The 24116-nt window shown below is 44.1% G+C and overlaps 2 protein-coding genes across 2 annotated transcripts in view; one reads left to right on the top strand and one right to left on the bottom strand.

Annotated features, from left to right (window-relative positions):
• Window positions 1–24116, top strand: part of LOC129706197 (zinc finger protein 800-like) — a 101553-nt gene that overhangs the window by 62626 nt on the left and 14811 nt on the right. The window contains 3 exon segments of the mRNA XM_055650258.1: window positions 3591–3705; window positions 6139–6234; window positions 7810–7953. Of these exon segments, the coding sequence (XP_055506233.1) occupies window positions 3591–3705; window positions 6139–6234; window positions 7810–7953 (355 nt within the window).
• On the bottom strand, window positions 13075–13623 carry LOC129706198 (ragulator complex protein LAMTOR5-like). Its single transcript, XM_055650259.1, has one exon. The coding sequence runs from the start codon at window positions 13563–13565 to the stop codon at window positions 13287–13289; it is 279 nt and encodes a 92-aa protein (XP_055506234.1). The 5' UTR covers window positions 13566–13623; the 3' UTR covers window positions 13075–13286.

The following is a 24116-nucleotide window of genomic DNA, read 5'->3' as shown; positions in this document are numbered from 1 at the left end:
GACGACATCCTGGTCTATGGCAAGGACGTGGCTGAACACGACCTGAACCTCCGTAAAGTCCTAGATCGGGCCCGGGACATTAATCTGAAACTTAACCCGAAGAAATGTCGATTCCGCGTTAAAGAAGTCACTTACGTGGGCCACGTCTTTACCGCCTCGGGGCTGAAGCCCGACCCGGAGAAAACTGCTGCAGTCTCTGGAATGGCCCCTCCTACCGATGTGCCCGCTCTGCAGCGTTTCCTGGGCATGGTGAACTACCTGGGGAAATTTATCCCTGACCTCAGCGAACTGAGCACGCCCCTGAGGGAGCTCATCAAAAAGGACACTGCCTGGGCTTGGTTCCCGCAGCACCAACGCGCCTTTGACGTCCTGAAGTCCCGACTGGTCAGTACCCCCACACTCAAGTTTTTTGACCTACAGCACCCCATTGTTCTCACCTGTGACGCTTCCAAGTTTGGCCTCGGCGCCGCTTGCATGCAGCTCCACGACGGTCAGCAGCTGCCTGTGTCCTATGCGTCCCGCACCATGACCTCTGCCGAGCAGCGCTACGCTCAAATTGAAAAGGAACTCCTTGCTGTGGTGTTTGCTTGCTCGAGGTTCAAGGACTACATTCTGGGCAACACCTTCACGATTGAGACCGATCACCAGCCGCTAGTAACCATTCTTAACAAGCCGATCCACGCTGCTTCCTCCAGGCTGCAGCGTATGATGTTGCAGCTGCAACGGTTTACTTTTACCATCGTTTACCGCAAAGGCAAAGACAATGTGTTGTTGAGACTTCTTTACAATACTCCAGGTGTGGTCTCACCAAGACCCTGTACAACTGCAGTAGAACCTCCCTGCTCCTATACTCAAATCCTTTTGCAATGAAAGCTAACATACCATTCGCTTTCTTTACTGCCTGCTGCACCTGCATGCCTACCTTCAATGACTGGTGTACCATGACACCCAGGTCTCGCTGCATCTCCCCCTTTCCCAATCGGCCACCATTTAGATAATAGTCTGCTTTCCCGTTTTTGCCACCAAAATGGATAACCTCACATTTATCCACATTATACTGCATCTGCCAAACATTTGCCCACTCACCCAGACCCTTCGGCCCAACAAGTCCATGATCCCCCTTTGCACTAATCATACATTCATCTTACTTTCTATTAGAGTCTTAGAGTCATACAGCATGGAAACATGCCCCTCAGTCCAACTTGCCCACACCCGCCAACATGTCCCAGCTATTCTAGTCCCACCTGCCTGCAGTTGGCCCAAATCCCTCCAAACCCGTCCTATCCATGTACGTGTCCTCATTCTCTCTACATTCCAGACAACTATCCCAGATTCTACCACTCACTTGAGCACTTGGGGGGATTTTACAGCCAAATAAACCCCCCAACACTCAGGTCGTTGGGATGTGGGTGGAAACCAGAGCGCCCAGGGGAATACCCACAGGGAGAATGTGCAAACTCCACACAGACAGCACCCGAGGCCAGGTTTCTGCTCTACCAGTTGTGGCAAGTGTGCCGCCCTGTTAGAAACTGAGTCGTTGAAAGATGAGAATAAGGTGCTCTGGGTTCAAATATCGTGCTGTGAAGTCGCTTAGTGCTCAACACTCACACAGTGGCACAGCGTTAGAGTTGCTGCCTCACCGCACCAGAGACCTGGGTTCGATTCTGACTATAGTATAGGTGCTGTGTGTACGGAGTTTGTACGCACTCCCTGTGGCTGGGCGGGTTTTCACCGAGTGCTCCGGTTTCCTCCCACACTCCCAAAACTAGCAGGTTTGTAGGTGAATTGGCTTCTGTAAATTATCCCTGGTGTATAGGATTGAACTGGTGTTTGGGTGATCGCTGGTCGGCATGGACCCCGTGGGCTGAAGGGCCTGTTCCAATGCTGTATCTCTAAACTAAAATAAACTCATGCATGGAGTTCCACGTTATACGGATCATGGGAAAACTTCCTCGGATAATTAACTTGGAAGTCTATTTATAACACCGCAGGCAAGATAAATCTACCCATTGTAAGCTCAAATGTCCCTCGTGGCTGAGATTGAATCTTCCCTGTCTTTAATCGAGGAGGCTTCTATCCCAGATACAAGGGGATCATTAAACAGAGAGAGAATACTTTACATCCACATTTAAAACCGGTTCCTCCATTGAATTTCTTTTTAATTAAATTAAAATTTCGCTTTTTCTTATCAATTTTGTGACAGGACCAGGTTACTGTGTAAACGTTGACTATATTTCAGCAGTACTATTTGTCAATGGAGCACAAGAAATCAAAACCATAGTTAGCCAGTGGACCTAGTGTTGGTGAATCTGTGGAATTCATTGGAGGCCAAGTCAATGGATATTTTTTAAGGCAGAGATAGATAGATTCTTGATTAGTACGGGTGTCAGGGGTTATGGGGAGAATTGTATTGTATTGTATTGTATTCAAATTCATTGTCATTGTCTCAATTTGAGACAACGAAATGAATTTCCCGTACAGGCAGCATCGTTAAAAAAATCACAAGAAAAATAATAAAAATAAATAATAAATAAATAATAAAACATATTAAAAATAAAATTGAAATTGAATTAAAAATTTAAAAAAAGCACAAACACAGAAAGTCCACAACACAACATAACATAAATGGCACTCAGGTGAGGAAGGCACCATAGTCCAGCCAGCCTCCCGCCAGAAGGCAGGAGAATGGGGTTGAGAGGGAAAGATAGATCAGTCATGATTGAACGGAGGAGGTATGGATTTGATGGGCCGAATGGCACTAATTCAGCTCCTATCACATTATGAATTAATCCTTTAATGCTGCTGTTTTGAAGCCCCATCCCACAGTATGAGTTCATTCCAAGAGTTCTCCCGAGTTTTCCCTGATTCGAACTCGGAGATTTACGGTAATGGCCACTCGTCGGTACTCGGGGCTCTCGTGGACATTTATCAACATGTTGAAAAATCTTCACGAGCCTTCCCGTGCTTACCTGCCGTTAGCGAGTCTTCACGAGTACCTGCCCTTAGCGTTACGAGCCGCTAAGAGACGTCCCCGAGCTCCGACGTACCCGCTACATTCATTCCCCGTGCTTACCACGAGTTTGATTTTTTTTTAACTCGGGAGAGCTCTTGGAATGAACTCGTACCATGGGACAGGGCTATAAATCACACATTTACTTGCTTGTTTAGTTTAATTTAGAAATTCTGCGTAGAACCAGGCCCTTCAGCCCACCAAGCTGAACAGCAATCACCCGTATAAGTCTATCCTACACACTAGAGACCATTTTTTTACAAAAGCCAATTAACGTACAAACCTGCAGGCCTTTGTGGAAAACCAGAGCACCCGGGTAAAACCCACGTGGTCACAGGGAGAGCGTACTATCCCTGTACAGAGAGCCCACGTAGTCAGGATCAAACCCAGGTGTCTGGCTCTGTAAGGCAGCAACTCTACCGCTGAGCCACTGTGCTTGGCCCTTGTATTCTGCTGAAAATATTACTACCCAAAGTAAAAGCACTGAGAAATATGTGCTTTCATCGATGTATTTCAATATATGTACATGTGATTAATGATTTTGTGGTTTGTAACTTCTCTCCCACCTTGCTCTTGATAGTACAATAATCAGATTGAATCCGACATCGAAGAGAATAAGTTGCGGGTTCAAAAAACACCATTGAAGGACAAATGTTGCCAGACGGATATCCACCACTATGGCTGCTGTGGACCAGGTACTGTCAAACTCTTTGCTAATACATTTCCTGCTTAAATTGGCAATCAGGGGAAGTTCTCCATCATTAGAATCATCTGATCTTTACCCTGGTAGGATTAGTTTAGTTTAGAGATACAGCATGGAAACCAGTCCTTCAGCCCACCGAGTCCGGACCGACCAGCAATCCCCGAACGCTAGCACTATCCTTCACATTATGGACAATTTACCAGGACTAGATTTAGGCCATTCGGCCCATCGAGTCTACTCCGCCATTCAATCATGGCTGATCTCCGCCTCCTAATCCCATTCTCCTGCCTTCTCCCCATAACCCTTGACACCTGTTCTAATCAAGAATCTTATCCAGAACCAGGGGCCATAGTTTAAGAATAAGGAGTAAGCCATTTTAGAACGGAGACGAGGAAACGCTTTTTCTCACAGAGAGTGGTGAGTCTGTGGAATTCTCTGCCTCAGAGGGCGGTGGAGGCAGGTTCTCTGGATGCTTTCAAGAGAGAGCTAGATAGGGCTCTTAAAAATAGCGGAGTCAGGGGACATGGAGAGAAGGCAGGAACTGATTGGGGATGATCAGCCATGATCACTTGAATGAAGGGCCGAATGGCCTACTCCTGCACCTATTGTCTATTGTCTTTATCGAAGCCAAATAACCTACAAACTTGTACGTCTTTGGAGTGCAGGGGGAAACTGGAGCTCCCAGAGAAAACCCACGTGGTCACAGGGAGATCGTACAAACTCTGTATAGACAGGACCCGTATTCAGGACCGAATCTGGGTCCCTGGTGCAGCAAGGCAGAAACTCTAGCACTGCGCCACCGTGCCGCCCTAAATGATGCTAAATGCTGCTCAGGACACTGTTGAAATGTGCACAACAACTGCATAATAATAGTTAGGAGGCTGTGCTATCTTGGATGGTGATCTGGGGCAGCGATAACAGCCCTATTAGCTGTTAATAACAAAAGCAGTGCAGGTGTGGAAAGCACGATCCAATATCTATATAACTCCATTCCCTCTAACAAAGCATAATTGGCTTAAATCCACTGGTATCCCCAGTGACAGTATTATTGCAGGGAGATGTTTTATAATGAGACATTTAGCAGTAATGATCCATGTGGTTTATTTTGGTGACACAGTGTCGCTCGCAGCCTCACAGCACCAGAGACCCGTGTTTGATCCTGACCTCGGGTGCTGTCAGGGTGAATGAAGTTTGTACATTCAACCTGTGACTGTGTGGATTTCCTCTGGGTGCTCCGGTTTCCTCCCACATCCCAAAGACATGCAGGTTACCAGGTTAATTGGCCTCTAAATTGCCCCTAGTGTGCAGGACGTGGATGGGAAAGTGGGATAACATAGAACTAGTGTGAACAGATGATCACAGGCCGACATGGACTCGGTGGGCCAAAGGGCCTGTTTCCATGTTGTATATCTCTGAACTGACTACTAAACCAACTACTTTGTTCTATAAATATGAGGACAAACATTTACAGCTACTTACCAGTTTGCAGCTTCATGAAGGAAATAACATTTCAGTCTGAAGAAGGGTTTCGGCCCGAAACGTTGCCTATTTCCTTCGCTCCATAGATGCTGCCTCACCCGCTGAGTTTCTCCAGCATTTTTGTCTACCTTCGAAATTCCAGCATCTGCAATTCCTTCTTAAACATTTATATCATGTTTCTTCTCCTGCACTAAGATTATAGGGCCTTAAACGAGATGTTTGGCCTAAAACTATTTAATCTCAGCAGTAACTACATAGCATTGCATTTCTATTATTAAGAAGCAATAAAACATCTAACATATTGTACGCAAAACTATGGGGAAATCTATTAGCAGTAATAGTTTCATTAATGGTGCTTGAGGCCAGTTTATTTTAACGTTAAGCAAGGGCGGCACAGTGGCGCAGTGGTAGAGTTGCTGTCTTACGGCCCCAGAGAACCCAGGTTCGATCCTGATTACAGCGTTGTCTGTATGGAGTTAGTTAGTTCTCCCCGTGACCTGCGTGGGTTTTCTCCAGGTGCTCCGGTTTCCTCCCACACTCCAAAGGCGTACAGGTTTGTAGGCTAATTAGATTGGTAATATTGTAAATTGTCCCTAGTGGTGTGTGTAGGATAGTGTTAGTGTGCGGGGATCGCTGGTGAGTGTGGACTTGGTGGGCTGAAGGGCCTGTTTCTGCACTCTGTCTCTTAACTAAACTAAACAATAAACCGCAGGCATACGAGGACACTGTGGGAAAATACTTCTGCCAACTTAATGCAATGCGGATACCTGGTGGAACCAGCAGATGAAGGAGTTTTATACAAATAAATTGGGAGGTTTGTTGCAATGTACCCCACAGCATCATTTAATTTTTAACCCTGGATGTGATACTGATTTGGTCTAAATTAAGTGTAAGAGATCATGATAACTTGATCTCTAAAGCTTTTGTTTGTTTGTACATTTTCCAGCCTATGTTCAGGAAATAGGTGATCCTCCCTTGTTACAACAACAGCTTCCGACGTCAAAATCAGGAATTCAGCAAATCATTGAGTGCTTCCGAACAGGTAAAAGTTGACGTACTGAGAACTGTCTTTGATGCATACCGTTTTCCTCCTTGTTTATTATATTGTTTACAGTGTACTATGTTTACCTATTTTCTGTTGTGCTCCTGCAAGTAAAAATGTCATTGTCCTATCTGGGATGTATGACATTAAAACAGTCTTGACCCTTGTGTTTTGCCGAAACTCCAGTGTAAAAAGTGTTCCTCTACGTCAGGGAGTGTCAAACTCATTTTAGGTCACGGGCAAAATGCGACTTCATGCGTGCCGGATTGCGCCGTGATCGCAGTCCGATCGGGCACCGCGGACAGCTGCAGCCCGCTCTGGCATCGGGGAAATCGCGGGCCGCATTGGGCTCGGAGGCCACGGGTTCATCACCCCTTCTCTACATAATGGCACCTGATCTCTACAACTGACCTTCATAGACGATTTTTTTCTTAAGCCATGATAAAAAATAAAACTAAGCATGCCATAAGTGCCAGTGATTGTGTTTCTGGTTAGATTACTGAAGCACACCTGTGGAATTGTCAGGGATTCAAATCAGCGTCAGAACCCTATTATTATCTGCAACTCAAAGAGAATTAAATTGCTGTCACATGTGGAATGCTTAGTTTAACTTTTATCACGGTCCTTACTTTCCATAGTCCCAGTACAGTCTTTTGATAATGATAGTCTGAAGAAGGGTCCCAACCTGAAACACCCCATAGAAGATAGAACAAGAACAGGCCCTTCGGCCCACAATGTCTGCACCGAACATGATGCAAGACCAACATTTGATCTTCCTGCATGTAATCCATATCCCTCCACTCCCTGCGTATCCATATGCCCATCCAAAAGTCTCTTAAATACCACTGATAGACACAAAGTGCTGGAGCAAACCTGCGGGTCAGGCAGCATCTCTGGAGAAAAGGAACAGGTTATGTTCCTGGTCGGAACCCTTCTACTCTTCTTCAGCTTAAATGCCACTACTCATCTGCCTCCACCACCAACCCTGGCAGTGAGTTTTAAACACTCACCACACTGCACATCTCCTCTAATCTTTGCCCCTCTCACCGTACCTTATGCCCTCTAGTATTTCCCTCCACAGATGCTGCCTGACCTGCTGCGTTACTCCAGCACTTTGTGTTTTGATCAAGATTCCAGCATCTGCAGTTCCTTTTGTCTCTCTTGATAATGTAACTGGCTATTTTAAGGAGATGTTCAGATTGGTGCAAGCTGATGCAGCAGTGAACAATTAGCTGGTTCATTGTGATAATTTCCCCAGGTACACTTTGTGTTTGTTTAAACAAGTCTCCAATTAAAAGTAAATTCTTGCTGATTTTTTATAAAAAGACCAGAAAATAATAAACAAAAATTAAATGCAAAATTCGAGGAAATCTTTATTTAAGTTTTATTGACTGCAGGTGGTATTTTAAGGATATAGGTTATTGAGAATATCTGTTATCTATTATTTATTATGGATGTTGTCTCTTAAGTATGGTGTTTAGAGGCGTGTTATGCTGCTTCAAGTAAGAATTTCATTGTTCCAATTCAGTACAAATGACAATGAAACGTACTTGACTCGAGATTTTGTGCCCACAGGAACCACACAATTGAAGCATCTTTTGCTGAAAGAGGTGGACACTATCTTTGAATGCAAGTTGTGTCGAAGCCTGTTCAGAGGTCTGCCCAACCTGATTACACATAAGGAGTTTTACTGCTTCCAAAGTCAGAAGATCAATGAACGTAAGTTTATGGAAGATTTTCTTGTTGAAAAGAGGTCAAAATTTGTGGATTACTCCGAACAGTTCAAGCCACTGAATTCTCACGTTCGATAGCTCACCGTGTCCCAGTGGGCTTGGTCGCAAAGTAACTTATTATTTGTGTTTCTGGCTTTATTTTTAAAGCCAGTGTTATTCTCTATTTTGATGGATTCTTTTCTGCGGCAGGGACTTAAGGTGCATTAACTTGTTACATCTGTTGGCCTGGAAATGGCAGCTGATCAGATAAAGAGTCCTTGGTGACAAAGGACATCTAAATTAATTTTCGCTGTGAGACAACTGCTTTCTCATCCTTACAAAATCGACATCAGGTATAAGACATAGGAGCAGTCCATCGAGTCAGCCCCGCCATTCAATCATGGCTGATCTATATTTTGCCGAACAAATCCATATGGGTTTTTCCCCATAACCTTTAATGCCCTTACTAATCAAGAACCTATCAACCACTGCTTTTCAAAAATACCCAATGACTTGGCCTCCACCACCATCTGTGGCAATGCATTTCACAGATTCACCACCCTCTGGCAAAATAATTGCCTCCTCATCTCCATTCTAAAGGTAGGTCCTTTTATTCTGAGGTTGTGCCCTCTGGTCCTAGACTCACACACTAGTGGAAACATCCCCTCCACATCCACTCTATTTAGGCTTTTCATCATTCAGGAAGTATCTAATTAAATGAAGAGAAAAGTGCCATTGTGTACCTCTGATCTATTCTCTGTGACCAAATTATGTTTCATACTTTGTTCCTGCGTCAATCAGATCTTCAATTAAGACTGCACAGTAATGCATTGGTAAGGTGTAGCAGGTATCCTATTTGAACCAGTTTGGTTTTAAGTTATGCCCATGACTTTTAACTTTACATGCGTATGCATTGATGTTTTAATGACCCAATTACCCCCCCCCCCCCCCCCCCCCCCCCCCCCCCCAAATATCTATGCCTTATCAAAAACAGAAAATGTTTGAAACACTCAGCAGGTCTCTATGGAGGGTGAAAAACAGTCTACACTTTACATTAATTACCTATGGAGTCTGATGAAGGGTCCCGACCTGAAACGTCACCTATCTATGTTCTTCAGAGATGCAACCTGACCCGCTGAGTTACTCCAGCACTTTGTGCCCTTTGTTAATACAGGGCACTTTGTGAATCAACAATTTTTCTCTCTGTCTGTCTCTTTTATTCTCTCTATATTTTCTTTGCTTCAAATGTGTTTTGTGGCGTTAAAAGCTGCAGAGCAACTGTTCCTTTACCTGGAAGTTAGAGTTTGAAAATACATACCAAAGATAAAAATAAAAAGCCCCGGAGAATCCCCGGAGAAAAGGAATAGGTGATGTTTCAGGTCGAGACCCTTCTTTAGACTTGACCCAAAATGTCAGAGATGCTGTCTGATCCGCTGGGTTACTCCAGCTTTCTGTGTCTATCTTCGGTTTAAACCAGCATCTGCAGTGCCTCCCTACACATTTAGAAAACATTCCCCTCCAGATTCAGGTACAGTTTCTTCCCAGCTGTTATCAGGCAACCGATCCGACCTCTCACCAGCTAGAGTGTGGTCCTGACCTCCCATCTACCTCACTGGAGACCTTTGAACTGTCTTTAATCGGACTTCAATGTTATATCTTTGCACTAAATGCTGTACACTTTATCCTTTTACTTTGTACCATGGACAGCTCAGTTGTATTAGTGTATAGATTTGACAGCACGCAGACCAAAGCATTTCATTTGAGTTCGGATACACGTGACAACAATAAAGGAACAAACAGGGAAACAAAATATTCTTGAGCCACAAAGAAAGCCAGTCATTTTGCATCGATTTCTACTTGACCTGATCAATTTATAAATGGCACCCTGCAAATTATTTGCTCTTTTTGAATCATATTCCGATCCAGATGCAGAGAAAGGGCAGCCCGGTGGAACAGCAGCAGAGTTGCTGCCTTACGGCACCAGAAACCCGGGTTCAATCCTGACCACATCCACCGAGCCTGCGCCAACCAGCGATCCCCGCACACTTACACTGCCCTGCACAGACTAGGGACAATTTACAATTATACCAAGCCAATTAACCAACAATCCTGTGTGTCTTTGGAGTGTGGGAGGAAACCGGAGATCTTGGAGAAAACCCACGTGGTCGCGGGGGGAACGTGCAAACACCTACAGACAGCACCCGTAGACAGGATCGAACCCGGGTCTCTGGCGCTGAAAGGCTGCAACTCTACCGCAGCGCCACCGTGCCGCCATTGATATCGAAGGCAAAGCCTGATCCAGATATCTTCTGGCAAGCACTGTAGACCACGTGCCCCATCTTGGCATGATATGTGTGCGTGTGTGTGTGTGTGTGTGTGTGAGAGAGGGAGTGGGGGAGAGTACGCACTTATAATGATAGATATAATTAATGATATCTGTAATTATGAGAGCTGGCACGTATCCACGGGAGATCATTTACAGTGCATTGCCATTCGGTGCAAAGTAGCGGAGTCTAACTCTGTGGTGTACTACTTCCATGGAGAGCTAAACACGGCATCTGTGTACATGCATGAGGCTTTCACCAACACGTGGAAGGCCTGGATAGAGTGGACGTGGAAAGGATGTTTCCAGTAGTGGGGGAGTTCAGGACCAGAGGGCACTGCCTCAGAATAAAAGGATGTACCTTTAGAGAGGTGATGAAGAGGAATTTAGCCGGAAGGTGGTGATCTGTGGAAATCATTGCCGCAGACGTCTGTGGAGGCCAAGCCGTCGGGTATTTTAAGACTATAGACTTTCGTGATACAGCATGGAAACGGGCCCTTCGGCCCACCGAGTCCACACAACCCAGTGGTCACCACAGACACTAACACTATCCTACACACTGAGGGACAATTTACAATTTAATCTAAGCCAATTAACCTCCAAATCTGTACATCTTTGGAGTCTTGCAAAGCAGAGGTGTGCAGTTTCTTGATTCGTAAGGGCATGAAAGATTATGGGGAGAAGGCAGGAGAATGGTATTGAGTGGGAAAAATAGATCAGCCATGACCGAATGACGGAGCAGACTCAATGGGCCGAATGGCCTGACTCTGCTTCTATGTCTTATGATCTTAGTCGCACGGAGTCCAGTTCCATGCGGTAGAGACTGTACAGAGCACTAATCATGGGATTGGATAAGTGGGGAATTTTAAGGATTTAGCAGTTGAGCGCTTTCCAAGATTTAATTGCGTTTTATATTTGAGTTTAATTTTAACCTTGAACTTTTGTTTGCGTTGTCAGTCAGTACGAAACAACCTCCCTGGAAAAACAATGTGTAACTAACATAGGAAATTGAGATGGCATCAGATTGGGGGGGGGAAAAAGAGGCACATTTTTGACTTTAGAGATAGACTTTCGAGATACACCACGGAAACAAGCCCTTCGGCCCACCGAGTCCATGCTAACCGACGATCCCCTTGGACACTACACACCGGGGACAATTTACGATTTTTTACAGAAGCCAATTAACCTACAAACCTGTACATCTTTGGAGTGTGGGAGGAATCCCAAGCACCCGGAAAAAACCCACTCGGTCACAGGGAGAACGTACAAGCTCTGTTCAGACAGTGCCCGTAGTCAGGATCGAACTCGGTCTCTGTAAGGCAGCAACTCTACCGCTGCGCCACCGTGCCGCCTTTGATTTGGGGAAGGTTTAGATTCATTATTGTCATGTGTACTGAGGTACAGTGAAAAGCTTTATTTGCATACTCTCCCATGAAATCAGATAATACTCCACAGCAATTAAAAGACACTTGGAGACGTACATGAATAGGAAAGGTTTCAAAGGATCTGGACCAAACAAGGGGAAATGGGACTAGTGTAGATGGGGCATCGTGGTCGGCATGGACAAGTTAGGCCAAAAAGCCTGTTTCCGTACTGTATAACTCTATGGTATCTGTAATTATTACCCTGTGGACCAAAAATTCACCAACTCAGCTTTGAGCCTGTGACTGAACAGTGACTCAACAGGAGTGAGAAGATTTGTTTGCAATCATTTGACCTATCAAATTAGATAAAACAAGCATGAATGAAGCCAAACTCAAGTACAATAGGTAGAGTGAAAAGAAAGATACGGAGTACAGAATATAGGTTCTCTTCATTGTAGTGTAACAGTGCAAGAGTCTATTGTCCACAGTTAGATAGGTTGGAGAATCAGGTCTGTATCCTGGCTTATGGAAGGACCATATAGAAATCTAATAACAGAGGGGAAGAAGCCGTTTCTGAGTCTGGTGGTGCACGCGTTCAAGCTTCTATATCTTCGGCCAAATATTGGTGGGGAGAAAGAATGATCGGGCTGGGAAAGGTCTTTGATTATGTTAGCTGCTTTCCCAAGGCAGCAGGTAGTGTAGATGGAATCAGTGGTGGGGAGTCTGGTCTGTGTGAAAGAATTGGCTATTAACATAAAAAACATAGAAAGGAGCCAGCAACGCCATTCATTGTGATCATGGCTGATCATCCACAATCAATAACCCGTGCCGGCCTTCTCCCCATAACCATATAACCATATAACAATTACAGCACGGAAACAGGCCAACTCGGCCCTCCTAGTCCGTGCCGAACATTTATTCTCCCCTAACCTTTGATTCCGCTAGTAAAAATTTCCGTGGAAAATATGTAGCTCATGATTAAATACAGTGACTGCTGATAATAAGTAGGTTAATTTAATAGGGATTGTATTTGACTATATATGTTAAGGTATTTTAGGCAGAGTAGCTCTCTTTACAATAAGCAGAATATTACTTTCCAATAGTACTGCATGCACTGCCAGGACTTAAGGGCCTGAGCTATAGGAAGAGGTTGAACTGGCCGGGACTCTATTCCCTGGAGTGCAGTAGGATGATGGTGTTCGCATTATGACCAGCTATGCAGTCATGAGTATAGAGTGAGTACAGCATGGGGTGAGTGAGTACAACCTTGAGGTGCTCCCGTGCTGATTGTTATCGAGGCTGACACATTTCCACCAATTCGAACAGCCTGTGGTCTGTGAATCGAGGATCCAATTGCAGAGGGATGCGCAGAGACCCAGTTCTGCGAGTTTGGTAACCAGCTTGGAGGGGATGATTGTATTAAATGCCGAGCTGTAATCAATTTAAAAAAAATGTTTTTGTTTACACTGAGTTTCAATTTAATTCCTAACTCAAAGATCAGAAACAGTTTTCCTTTCACCCCCCACTTCTCCAGAGTACCAATGGGCTGGTACACAATCTAGGTCAGGAGCAGTGATAAAGATCTGCCTGTACACTCCACAGCAGAGACCATGCGACAAAGTTCCATGCTTCAAACAATCAATAGCCACCTCTTCACATGGACATCTTATGCACAGCAATGGTGATGCTTCCATGTTTCCCTATCATGATGATGTTCCCATTATGCGACTCCAGGCAAATGACAGGCACATCAGTCGGGTCGGCGGTGAGCTTTGCTGCTTGCTGCGCAAGAACAGAGACTACACCCACATGTTCATCAACCAGCGAGCCACGACAACCCAGGTTAAGGCCCTGTTCATCAGCACAGAGCACTCCGATAATGGCAGGGTTCTTCATCGTCTCCCGCAGCTGCTGCTCCAGCACCGCCTCCATCCCGAGCTGTAATCAATGAATAACAGCCTGGCATATGAGTTTTTGCTGTCCAAGTGGTCCAGAGCGGAGTAGAGAGCCAGCGAGATCGTAAAATGTGCCTACTTTTAGAAAATTGTGACACGTATAATATAGTAATATTTCCATGGGCCGAATGGCCTAATTCTGCTCCTAGAACTTATGAACATGAATTAAATGAGCCTGGAATTTTTGGGGGATCAAGCATTCTATCAAGCTGGGTTTTTTTCTATTCCCCTGGAACATTGATTGTGTCTGAGGCATGTTATCTGCAACAATAACAGCTTGCCAAACTTTGAAACTGAAACAAAACTTGGATTTGGCCACCAATCCGGATTATAATTAAAATGTAAAATTCTATTTTATTCAGTTTGAGTTCAGTTAGTCGCCAAATCCCTCCCAATGGCTCCATAGAAATAGATACACATGGGTTATTAGAGGCTGGTAAAACATTCAGCATTGTTTTCATTTTATAATGGAGTTGGATAAATTCCTAGACATTAAAGGAATGAAGAAATAGAAGAATAGTGTTAGAAAATAGTGTTGAGGTTAAAGAACAGGGCAGCAAGGTGGCACCTAACCGTGGAGCTGCTGCCTTACAGCGCCAGAGACCCGGGTTCGATCCTGACTACGGCTGCTGTCTGTATTGGGCCCCATATCTGATGAAGGATGAGAGGGTCCAGAGGAGGTTTACAAGAATGATTCCAGGAATGAGTGGGTTAGCATATGATGAGCGAGCGCATGGCAGCACTAGGCCTCTACTCACTGGAGTTTAGAAGGTTGAGGGAGGACCTCATTGAAACTTACAGAATAATGAAAGGCATAGATAGAGTGGATGTGGAAAGGATGTTTCCACTGGTGGGAGAGTCTAGGACCAGAGGTCATGACCTCAGAATTAAAGGGCGCTCTTTTTGAAAGAAGGTGAGGAGGAGTTTCTTTAGTCGGAGAGTAATTTGTGGAACTCATTGCCACAAATGACTGTGGAAGCCAAGTCAGTGGATATTTTTAAGGCAGAGATTAGACAAATTCTTGATTAGAAAGGGTGTTAAGGATTTTGGGGAGAAGGCAGGAACGTGGGATTAGGAGGCAGAGATCAACAATGATTGAATGGCGGAGTAGACTCAATGGGCCTAATTCTACTAATACAACTTGTGAACGTGTCTGTGTGACCTGAGCCCGGGTCTTTAGCTCTATGAGGCAGCAACTCCACCCTCTGTGCTACTCTGCTGCCCTGACTATGTTTGGCTGTGAGCGTTAGAACATTTCCTGAAGCTCTTTCATCTGGTATGTGGTCAGGGTTTGCTTGGAAGGTGCAGTTGAGCATCTCTTTGGGCATGATGGAATGGGATCACAGGGCCACCTGGAACTGTGAATGAGCAAAATACTGAAACAGTACCAATAGATTTAAACCCTAGCAAAGGAGCCCCCTAATTATATCATTTGGTGCCGTAATGTAAAGTGACATCTTACAATTAAGTTGTCCATGGAATTACCTGCACACCAAGTAATCGTGTTTGGAAAGCCACAAGACCACACAGTTTTCACCAGGAGTGACAGGTACAATCAGTGAGGTTGGCGTCAAAAGAAACAAGGTTCCGCTTAGCAATACCGTGATTCTTGGGTTTGTGACAGCTATCAGGCTATTGAGACGTGATTAACTTATGAAACTGACTTGTCAGCACCAAAGGCAGGTGTAATAATGGCACCTGTGGTGAGGAGAAATAGAGTTGCAGAATTAATGTGGCTGGAAGGAGCAGCTGAAAAAATAAAAAAATGCTTTGTTAAAACCAGAGGTGAAGCGTAAAACAATGGAACCTGGTGGTTTTTTACAGACCAGAATTGAAAAATAGAAAAAATGCTTTGGGGTCAGAAAGAAAGGTCAAGCTTAAAACAGGACTATCAGGCTGAAGGGATGGTGAGTTAAGAACAGACAGACTGTTTAAATATTTGGGTGTCTTTTTGCAGGAAGGAAAAGTCTTCTAATGGCGAGTGTTGAAAAGCTCAAATAGAGTTGCAGAATTAATGTGGCTGGAAGGAGCAGCTGAAAAAATAAAAAAATGCTTTGTTAAAACCAGAGGTGAAGCGTAAAACAATGGAACATTGTGAATGGCTGGTGTGTGTTTTTACAGAAGAAAGGTTTGGGGTGCCAATTTGCAGAAAGAATAAACTCTTCTTATAGAGGTGTTTGAAATCAAGAGAGGAATAGATAGCGAAAATGAACCCAGTCTTTTCACGGAGTTGGGGAATCGGGACCAGAGAAACCACCTTAGGTTTAAGGGGAGGGGGGGAGATTTAATAGGAACCTGCAGGGTAACATTTTCATACAAGGGGTGGTGGGTGTATGGAACAAGCTGCCAGAGGAGGTAGTTGAGGCAGGTATTATCACAACATTCAAGAGCCGTTTAGATAGGTACGGGTAGGACAGGTTTAGAGGGAAATGGGCCAAATGCAGGCAGGTGGGACTAGTATAGATGGGATATGTTGATCGGTGTGGGCAAGTTGGTCTGAAGGGTCTATTTCCATGCTGTATTCTATGACTCTGAACCTGGAACAATTATAGATTTCTCACTATCTGAGAGGAAGTGTAAACCTTCCTGCCTCTGAATGAATAGTCATCTGAAGTGACCATTATTGGCTTGTAATCAGGTAATGTCATCTGGCTGCAGTCAGAAGGCTTGTCCCTTTTTGAAGATACATTGCAGTGACTTTGAAGACTGAGTAACAGAACGTGGGGTGGCACGGTAGCGCAGGGGTAGAGTTGTTGCTGCCTTACGGCGCCAGAGACCCGGGTTCAACCCTGACTACGGCTGCCGTCTGTACGGATTTTGTACGTTCTCCCCGTGACCACGTGGGATTTCTCCGGGTGCTCCGGTTTCTTCCCACATTCCAAAGACGTGCAGGTTTGTAGGTTAATTGACTTCTGTAAAAATATAATGTCCCTCGTGTGTAGGATAGAACAAGTGTATGGGGGATTGCTGGTCCGTGTGGACTTGGTGGGCCGAAGGGCCTGTTTCCACACTGTATCTCTAAAATGAAAACATAATCTTGGGATATTTCAGTTAGCAAGTCACAACAAAGCTGCAAGCGATGAGTAGTTTTGAAATATGATCACAATATAGTTTAGTTCAGAGATACAGCATGGAAACATGAAGTCCACACCAACCGTTGATTACACTTCCAAAGTAATTCTATGTTATCCAACTTTCTCATCGACTCCCTACACACGCGAGCTAATTTTAAAAAGGCCAATTAACCTATAACCCTGCATGTCTTTGAGATGTGGAAGGAAACCAGAAGAAGTCCAAGCGGTCACAGGGAGAACGTGCAAACTCCACACAGCCAGCACCCGTAGTCGGGATCGAACCCGGGTCCCTGGTGCTGTAAGGCAGCTACACTACCAAGATGAGGTGTTAAGGAACGGGGGAGGCAGAGTAAAGATGGGACTTGAGGCAGAGAAAAAAAACAAGCAAGAAGAGCCACAAAACATCCTAGAGGTTTGCATTAAAATTCTGCCAGGTTTATTTTCCTTTATTTGTACAGGGAGAATTGCAGTGCAAAAAAATATCCACCTAGTGGCATCGTAGCATTGAACATCCTAGCTTTAATGAATTCACAGGCCAAGTGCAAAGAAAATAAACATGTAGATTTACTTTAGACCCTGGAGATACAGCGGGGAAACAGGCCCATCAGCCCACCGAGTCCACGCCGACCAGCGATCACCCCACACACTAGCACTATCCTACACGCTAGGGACAATTTACAATTTTACAGAAGCCAAATAACCTACAAACCCACACGTCTTTGGAATGTGGGAGGAAACCGGAGCATCGGGTGAAAACCCATGCAGTCACAGGGAGAACGTGCAAACTCCGTGCAGACAGCAGGGGCAGTCAGGATCGAACCCGGGTCTCGGGAAGGCAGCAACTCTACTGCTGCGCCACCGTGCCGCCCTTACATCTTGCTGGATTCTGCTACCACGGACTCCCGTCTAGCAACATTGTCTTTCACAAAGTGCAGAGAGAATCGTGTTGTGAAGTCGATTTGGTAATTTGCAAGACCTCCTGGCCTAACGCCAGTGGAGATTTTGTGAAGGGCTGCCAAATAGTAGCATGCAAAAAGCTGTGTCCAACTGAAGCTCTCAATGTTAAAACATCAGCTGGAATTGAATGACTGTTCGACTGCCTTGTGTTAGACTTGGGAATTCACATTTTCTGCCAAACTGTATCATGTGGCGAGAAGCTTTAATATATCCTTCCTTGGCAGCAGATGAGATGATGCATGTGGCCACTCTGGCAGTGACAGTTGTGTGCGGTGTAATGGAATAGTTTGATGTTTGGGGAAGTCCTTGCGAGTCTGGCGTCGTTCCAGAGGCTTTGAACTTGTTTTTAGCACACAGTGGGATAAACTGAGACTTTAGGCTCAGCGCAGGGAGCACTGCTTGGCATTCTGACAGCATCCCAACAACAACGGATGAGGATAGTGCATCTCAAGCAGTATCTGGACAATTGAGTGGAGCAGAACCACTGCACCACACGACAATGACATCTGAATTGCAAAGATGCACATGCAATGATTGCTCTCTCTACGGTCAACTCTGTGAAATCTCAACCAACGTTCTTGCTATCAACTACACTGACCGTATGGCACGCAACAAAATAGCTTGTCACTGTACCTTCGTACGCTCGACAATAATAAATTAAACTAAACTAAAATTTAGTTCACTACTTGGTACGATAACATTTAAAGATGTTTGGAACCGCACATGAATATGAAAGGTCAGAGGGATGCTAGACCAAGTCCCCAAAGCACCTGTTCACTACCCAAAGCACCCACGGGAAGCTTGGTGCTCCAACTCAAGCCGTTCCCAAATGTAAGATTCCTGCACTCCCCTGCCTCCCTCAGCAGTGGGCTTTAATAAAAATTCTAATTGCACTTGTCCTGCATGTTGCAATTGTAATTTTCCCTCTCCCGCCTGTGAGGTGAAAAGTTCAGAGTGTTCCTGTGTTGCAACATTGCATCGAAGTGTTTTGGAAGCTGTCAGGAATGATTTTAACAGTAAAAATCTTGTGAAAGTTGGCATTTTTAAAGCTTTAATCGCGAATAACTTGAAATATAGGATGAAATCTTCAGTGAAGCAATCAGCTGAGCCATTGTGACATCATCATTTGAAGCTAAGCTGGTCTTTTTAAATTCAAAGTCTGTTGATTTTTTAAAACTTTAATCAGTAATGTCGAGAAATAAAGCATAAAATGTTCAGTGAAGGTAGTCTCTGCCGAAAGGGTAAAAATGTGAATCGGAATATGTGAAAATCTTGTGAAAGTTGGCATTTTTAAAGCTTTAATCACGGATAACGTGGAATATAGGATGAAATCTTCAGTGAAGGTGATCACTGCTAGCAGAGCCATTGTGACGTCATCAGTTGAAGCTGGTCATTTTAAATTCAAAATCTTTTGACTTTTTTAAAGTTGAATCAGTAATGTCAAGAAATAAAGCATGAAATAAAGCATAAAATGTTTAGTGAAGGTGATCTCAGCCTCGAGGGGAAATATTTCAATTGGAACATGTAAAAATGTTATCGTTACTGCGTAGTGTTTTTGCGAAGATGTAAAGGCAACCACGTATACACACACAAATCCACACGTACACGATCAGACTTTTATTAGGTATTGGATGATGATGGGCCAAACACGGGCAGGTGGGATTAGTGCAGGTGGGGCATCTTGATCGGCATGCGCAAGTTGGGCCAAAGGGCTGGATTCCGTGCTGTATGACATCTCCTAATACATCCTTCAGAACTGTGGTTCAACACAGGTTGGGTTCATCTTGAGATTTTTAAACACTTTCTATTCGTCCTTGAGGGAATGAATGAATTCAGTGCATGGTTCCAGTTCTAGATATTTTCTCCCCATCCCCCTTTTTTTGTCTTCTTTCTGAGTGTCTCTAAGAAGGCTTAGTGGCAGTGAAGGACGAGATAATGGATTGAATCATGGGGCTCCAGTCTCCTGAATAGGGACCTCTCCAGTGTAGAAACGAAGAACTGAAGATGCTGGTTTACCAAGGTAAGATACAAAATGCTGGAGTAACAGCAGGTCAGGCTGCATCCCTGGAAAACTTGGATAGGCGACTTTTTAGGTCGGGATTCTGACCACAATCCTGACAAGGATTGGGATCCTGACCTGTCCTCCTGACCCCCAGGAGAACATGGATAGGTGACCAACCTCTCCAGATGCTCTCCATTCGCCAATTACCTCCATTTAGATGAGGAAATGTCCACATTCCCATTGAGTACAGCTTATGCAGTAACCACTTTATAAAAACGGGAAACTTAATGTCGTCTTGTGAAATGGAATATTACTAAAATGTTGTTGGAATAATTCTGCAAGCATTGGCCTAATTTGTACTTGACTGTTAATACTTCATCTCAATGTTTCTTGCTGATTATAATCATTTGGTGGATCGAATGCAGGATACATTGGTCTTCTGGGATAATTCTAAACACTATGGGGAGATTTGTGCAGTACATTTCTGCAGTACATCCAAAGAAAATCCCCTTTTCCCTCATTTTATACGCGATTAACATGAATGTGCAGAGCCAATATTTTACGGTTTAATGAGAATTTTAAGTAGAAGCTGCCTTGTAAGAATGATTACTCGAATCAGCTGGGAACACTCAAACTGAGGGGGTGACAATACCAGGAGAAAATGTAGCCCACGAATAATGAGAGGAAGAGTTCTTCGATCAAAGCCTCACTTCTCCAAATTAGTTCTCTAGATTTGACTGCAAACTCTTCTTTGCAAATTAGATTAGTTTAACTTGGCATCAGGTTCAGCACAGGCATTGTGGGCTGAAGGGCCTCTCCTCATGCTGTACAGTATTATGTTCTATGTTAATACTTTGTAGTACTGAGAAATTGTTGCACAGTTGGGACATGTTCTTATCCAAATGACACATTTACTTAAGACATTATCTGTTTGGTTGGGCTTTTGTGTGTGGCGATATGGAGAGATTGAGCAGGCAGGGACACTGTTCCTTGGAGAACAGGAGGATGAGGGGATCTTATAGAGGTGTACAAAATCATGACAGGAATAGATTGGGTGGGCTTGTTTCCTGCCCAGAGTAGGGGAATCGAGAACCAGAGGTGGCCAGAGGAAAGATTTAATAGGAACCTGTGGGGTAACTTTTTCACACAAAGGGTGGTTGGGTGTATGGAATGAGCTGCCGGAGGAGGTAGTTGAGGCAGGTACTATGGCAATGTTTAAGAAACATTTAGACAGGTACATGGATAGGACTGTTTCGGAGGGATATGGGGCAAACGCAGACAGGTGGGTTGGTGTGGGTGAGTTGGGCTGAAGGGCCTGTTTCCATGCTGTATGACTCTTTGGCTGGCATTATTGAGATAAATTGACATAGGTTTTAGGTGAGTGGGGAAAGATTTACTAGGAACCTGAGGGGCAACCTTTTCCCTCAGAGGGTGAAAATGTTTTCAGAGCAGAATGTTTTGTATTCTGGCTGGAAACCCTTCTTCAGCTGCCCTTTGTTGCACCTTCATGGCTCCTGCTGCAGTTGTGTAAATATTCACATTGTCATATAATGATAAATGAGGATGGAGAATTTATTATTATGGACACCTGTCCCACTTAGGCGATTGTTTGGGCGACTACAGACGACTGCCGCAAAGTTTTAAACATGTTGAAAAGTTTTCGGTGAAAGTGGTGACAATTTTTCCTCTTCACCCATTCAATCTCTTTCCAGAGATGCTGCCCGTCCCATTGAGTTACTCCAGCATTTTATGTCTATATGTTCAGTACGATGTGAGTTAAAGCAAAGATCAGATAGCTAAGATACGTTTTGTAGAACATAGAACAGAACAGCACAGAAACAGGTCTTTTGACTCACAATGTCCAGGCCAAACATGGTGCCAAGTTAAACTAATCTCCTCTGCCTACATATGATCCATATCCCTCCATTCCCTGCATATCCATGTGCTTATCTAAAATCCTCTTAAATGCCACTAGGCTTACCCGCCTCCACTGTGACCACCTCTGCCAAGTATGTTCCAGGCACCCATCACCACCTTCTGTGTAAAAAAAAAAAATCTTGGCCCACACATCTCCTTTAAACTTTTCCCCACTCACCTTAAAACAATGCCCTCTAGTCTGTGACATTTTCACCCTGTGTCTATCCTATCGATGCCCCTCTTAATTTTATAAACTTCTATCAGATCTCATCCCAGCCTCTGACACTGCAGAGAAAACAATCCAAGTTTGTCTAATACCTTGTTATTCAGGCAGCATTGTGGTAAACCTCTTTTGCACCTTCAAAGCCTCCACATTCTTCTTGTATATGGGGTGATTAGAGCTGCACGCAATACTCCAAAAGCGGCCTAACCAAAGTCCTACAGAGCTGCAACATTACTTCCTGACTCAATGCTCTGGCTGATGAAACAAGCACACCATATGTCTGTATAACTCGTTATCACCTAGCTCACAGCCAACAATGGGCCATTGTGGGCTCTACTTTTCCTTGATCATCACTACTTTTAATTTTTTATGCACATCTTTCATTCATTTGTTCCATATCTCTCCATATCACCGTCAATACCTCTAGTTGCCCTCTCCCCTGACTCTCACTGAAGAAGGGTCTCGACCCAAAACGTCTCCTATTCCTTTTATCTCCAGAGATGCCGCCTGACCCACAGCGTTACTCCAGCTTTTTGTGTCTATCTTTGGTTTATACCAGCATCTGCAGTTCCTTCCTACAGATACTCTGTCTTCTTTACCACCCTAAAGTTAGGATTTTAAAGGCACATACAGATATTCCAATCAAGTGGAGTGCAGCAGCTGTCTAATGTTTATTGAATCAATGGGAGTTTGGGAATCACTGTGTCTGCAATCATAAATGCAAAGGCCTACACAACAACCAGAGTTATTGTTCCCTTTCTTATGAATTGTCACAGTCCACACCATTTATCTGATGCACAATTGTTGTAATTGTCACCCAAAGATTCACTTCTTTCAGCCACTAGCTCCATCCAGATGTTGCAAGCTGGAACGGGTACAAAGAAGACTTATGAGGATTAGAGGGTCTGAGCTACAGGGAGAGGTTGAGCAGGCTGGGCCTCTATTCCTTGGAGCGCAGGAGGATGAGGGGTGATCTTATAGGATGTGTAACATCATGAGGTGAATAGGTTGGGTAGGTGCACAGAATGTCTTGTCCAGAGTGGGGAGAATTGAAGACCAGAGGACATATGTTTAAGGTGAAATTAAGATTAAATAAGAATCTGAGGGGTAACTTTTTCACACAAAGTGTGGTAGGGGTATGGAACAAGCTGCCAGAGGAGGTAGTTGAGGCAGGGATTATCCCAATATTTAAGAAACAATTAGATAGGTACATGGAATGGGACAGTTTTGGAGGGATATGGGCCAAACATGGGCAGGTGGGACTGGTGTCGCTGGGACATATCAGCCGGTGTGGGCAAGTTGGGCCGAAGGGCCTGTGTTCACGTTGTATCGGTCTATGACTCTATAACAGTGAAACAAAAACGGTGGTTGATATATTAATAAGTTCTTGTCCAATGCAAGTCATGTACAGTATTTATTTGAAGGCAACAAAAACAACTTTGCTGAAATAAGCTATAGAAATATTCATAAGGTTTTTAATGGATTTATTCTTGTGAGTAAATTAAGAGTCTCAGGTTTTATGTAATGTAGTCAACTGGATATGATTATTGTAAATCTCAGAGCAAATATTGGTTCCAAAAACTCCTGAGCGTGAATATATTTCTGGATTACTGCCAAGAAACACCTTGTGAAATAGCATCTTGCTTCTACTTTCAGAGTTAGACTGGCAGCAGTTTAAAGCAGTAGCCTCAAACCACACTCATAATTCGTTTGGGCAGTTGACAACCCAGTGGTATGAGTATTGATTTCTCTAAGTTCAAGTGACCCTTGCATCCCCTCTCTCTTCATTCCCTCCCCCACACAAATCGTACCAGCTTCAAAGTCATCTCGTTGAGTCTCATTTGTCTGTCACCCGTTCTCACCCAGCCCACAGCTAACAATGACCCGTTTCCTTTGTCATCGGTACTTTTTTTGCATACCTTTCATTCTTTTGTTCTATATCTCTCTATGTATAATCTCTCGTTTCTCTTTCCCTTGACTCTCAGTCTGAACAAGGGTCTGGACTCGAAATGTCACCTATTCCTTTTCTCCAGAGACGCTGTCTGACCCGCTATGTTACTCTAGATTTTTATGTCTATCTTCGGTTTAAACCAGCATCTGCAGCTCCTTCCTAGACCACACTTATTTATGTTTGAAGTAGTGGGAACTATTATAGAATAACAATGAAAGTGTCTGCATTTCCCTCTGATTGTATACTCGATGAGTAATTGCTTCATCTACCAACAGCAGTAATTTTGTTCAATTTTTGCCATCATGTCTTGCATTTTTACAATAATAATAATTAAAAGACTGATTGGAAATATTGTTGGAAGCATTGTTAATCTAGTGCTGTGGCTTAATTATAGTGAAAGCAAT

The sequence above is a fragment of the Leucoraja erinacea genome, chromosome 19 (genome assembly GCF_028641065.1).
Source record: "Leucoraja erinacea ecotype New England chromosome 19, Leri_hhj_1, whole genome shotgun sequence".
Lineage (NCBI taxonomy): Eukaryota > Metazoa > Chordata > Chondrichthyes > Rajiformes > Rajidae > Leucoraja > Leucoraja erinaceus.
This window is presented reverse-complemented; position numbering and strand designations above follow the sequence as displayed.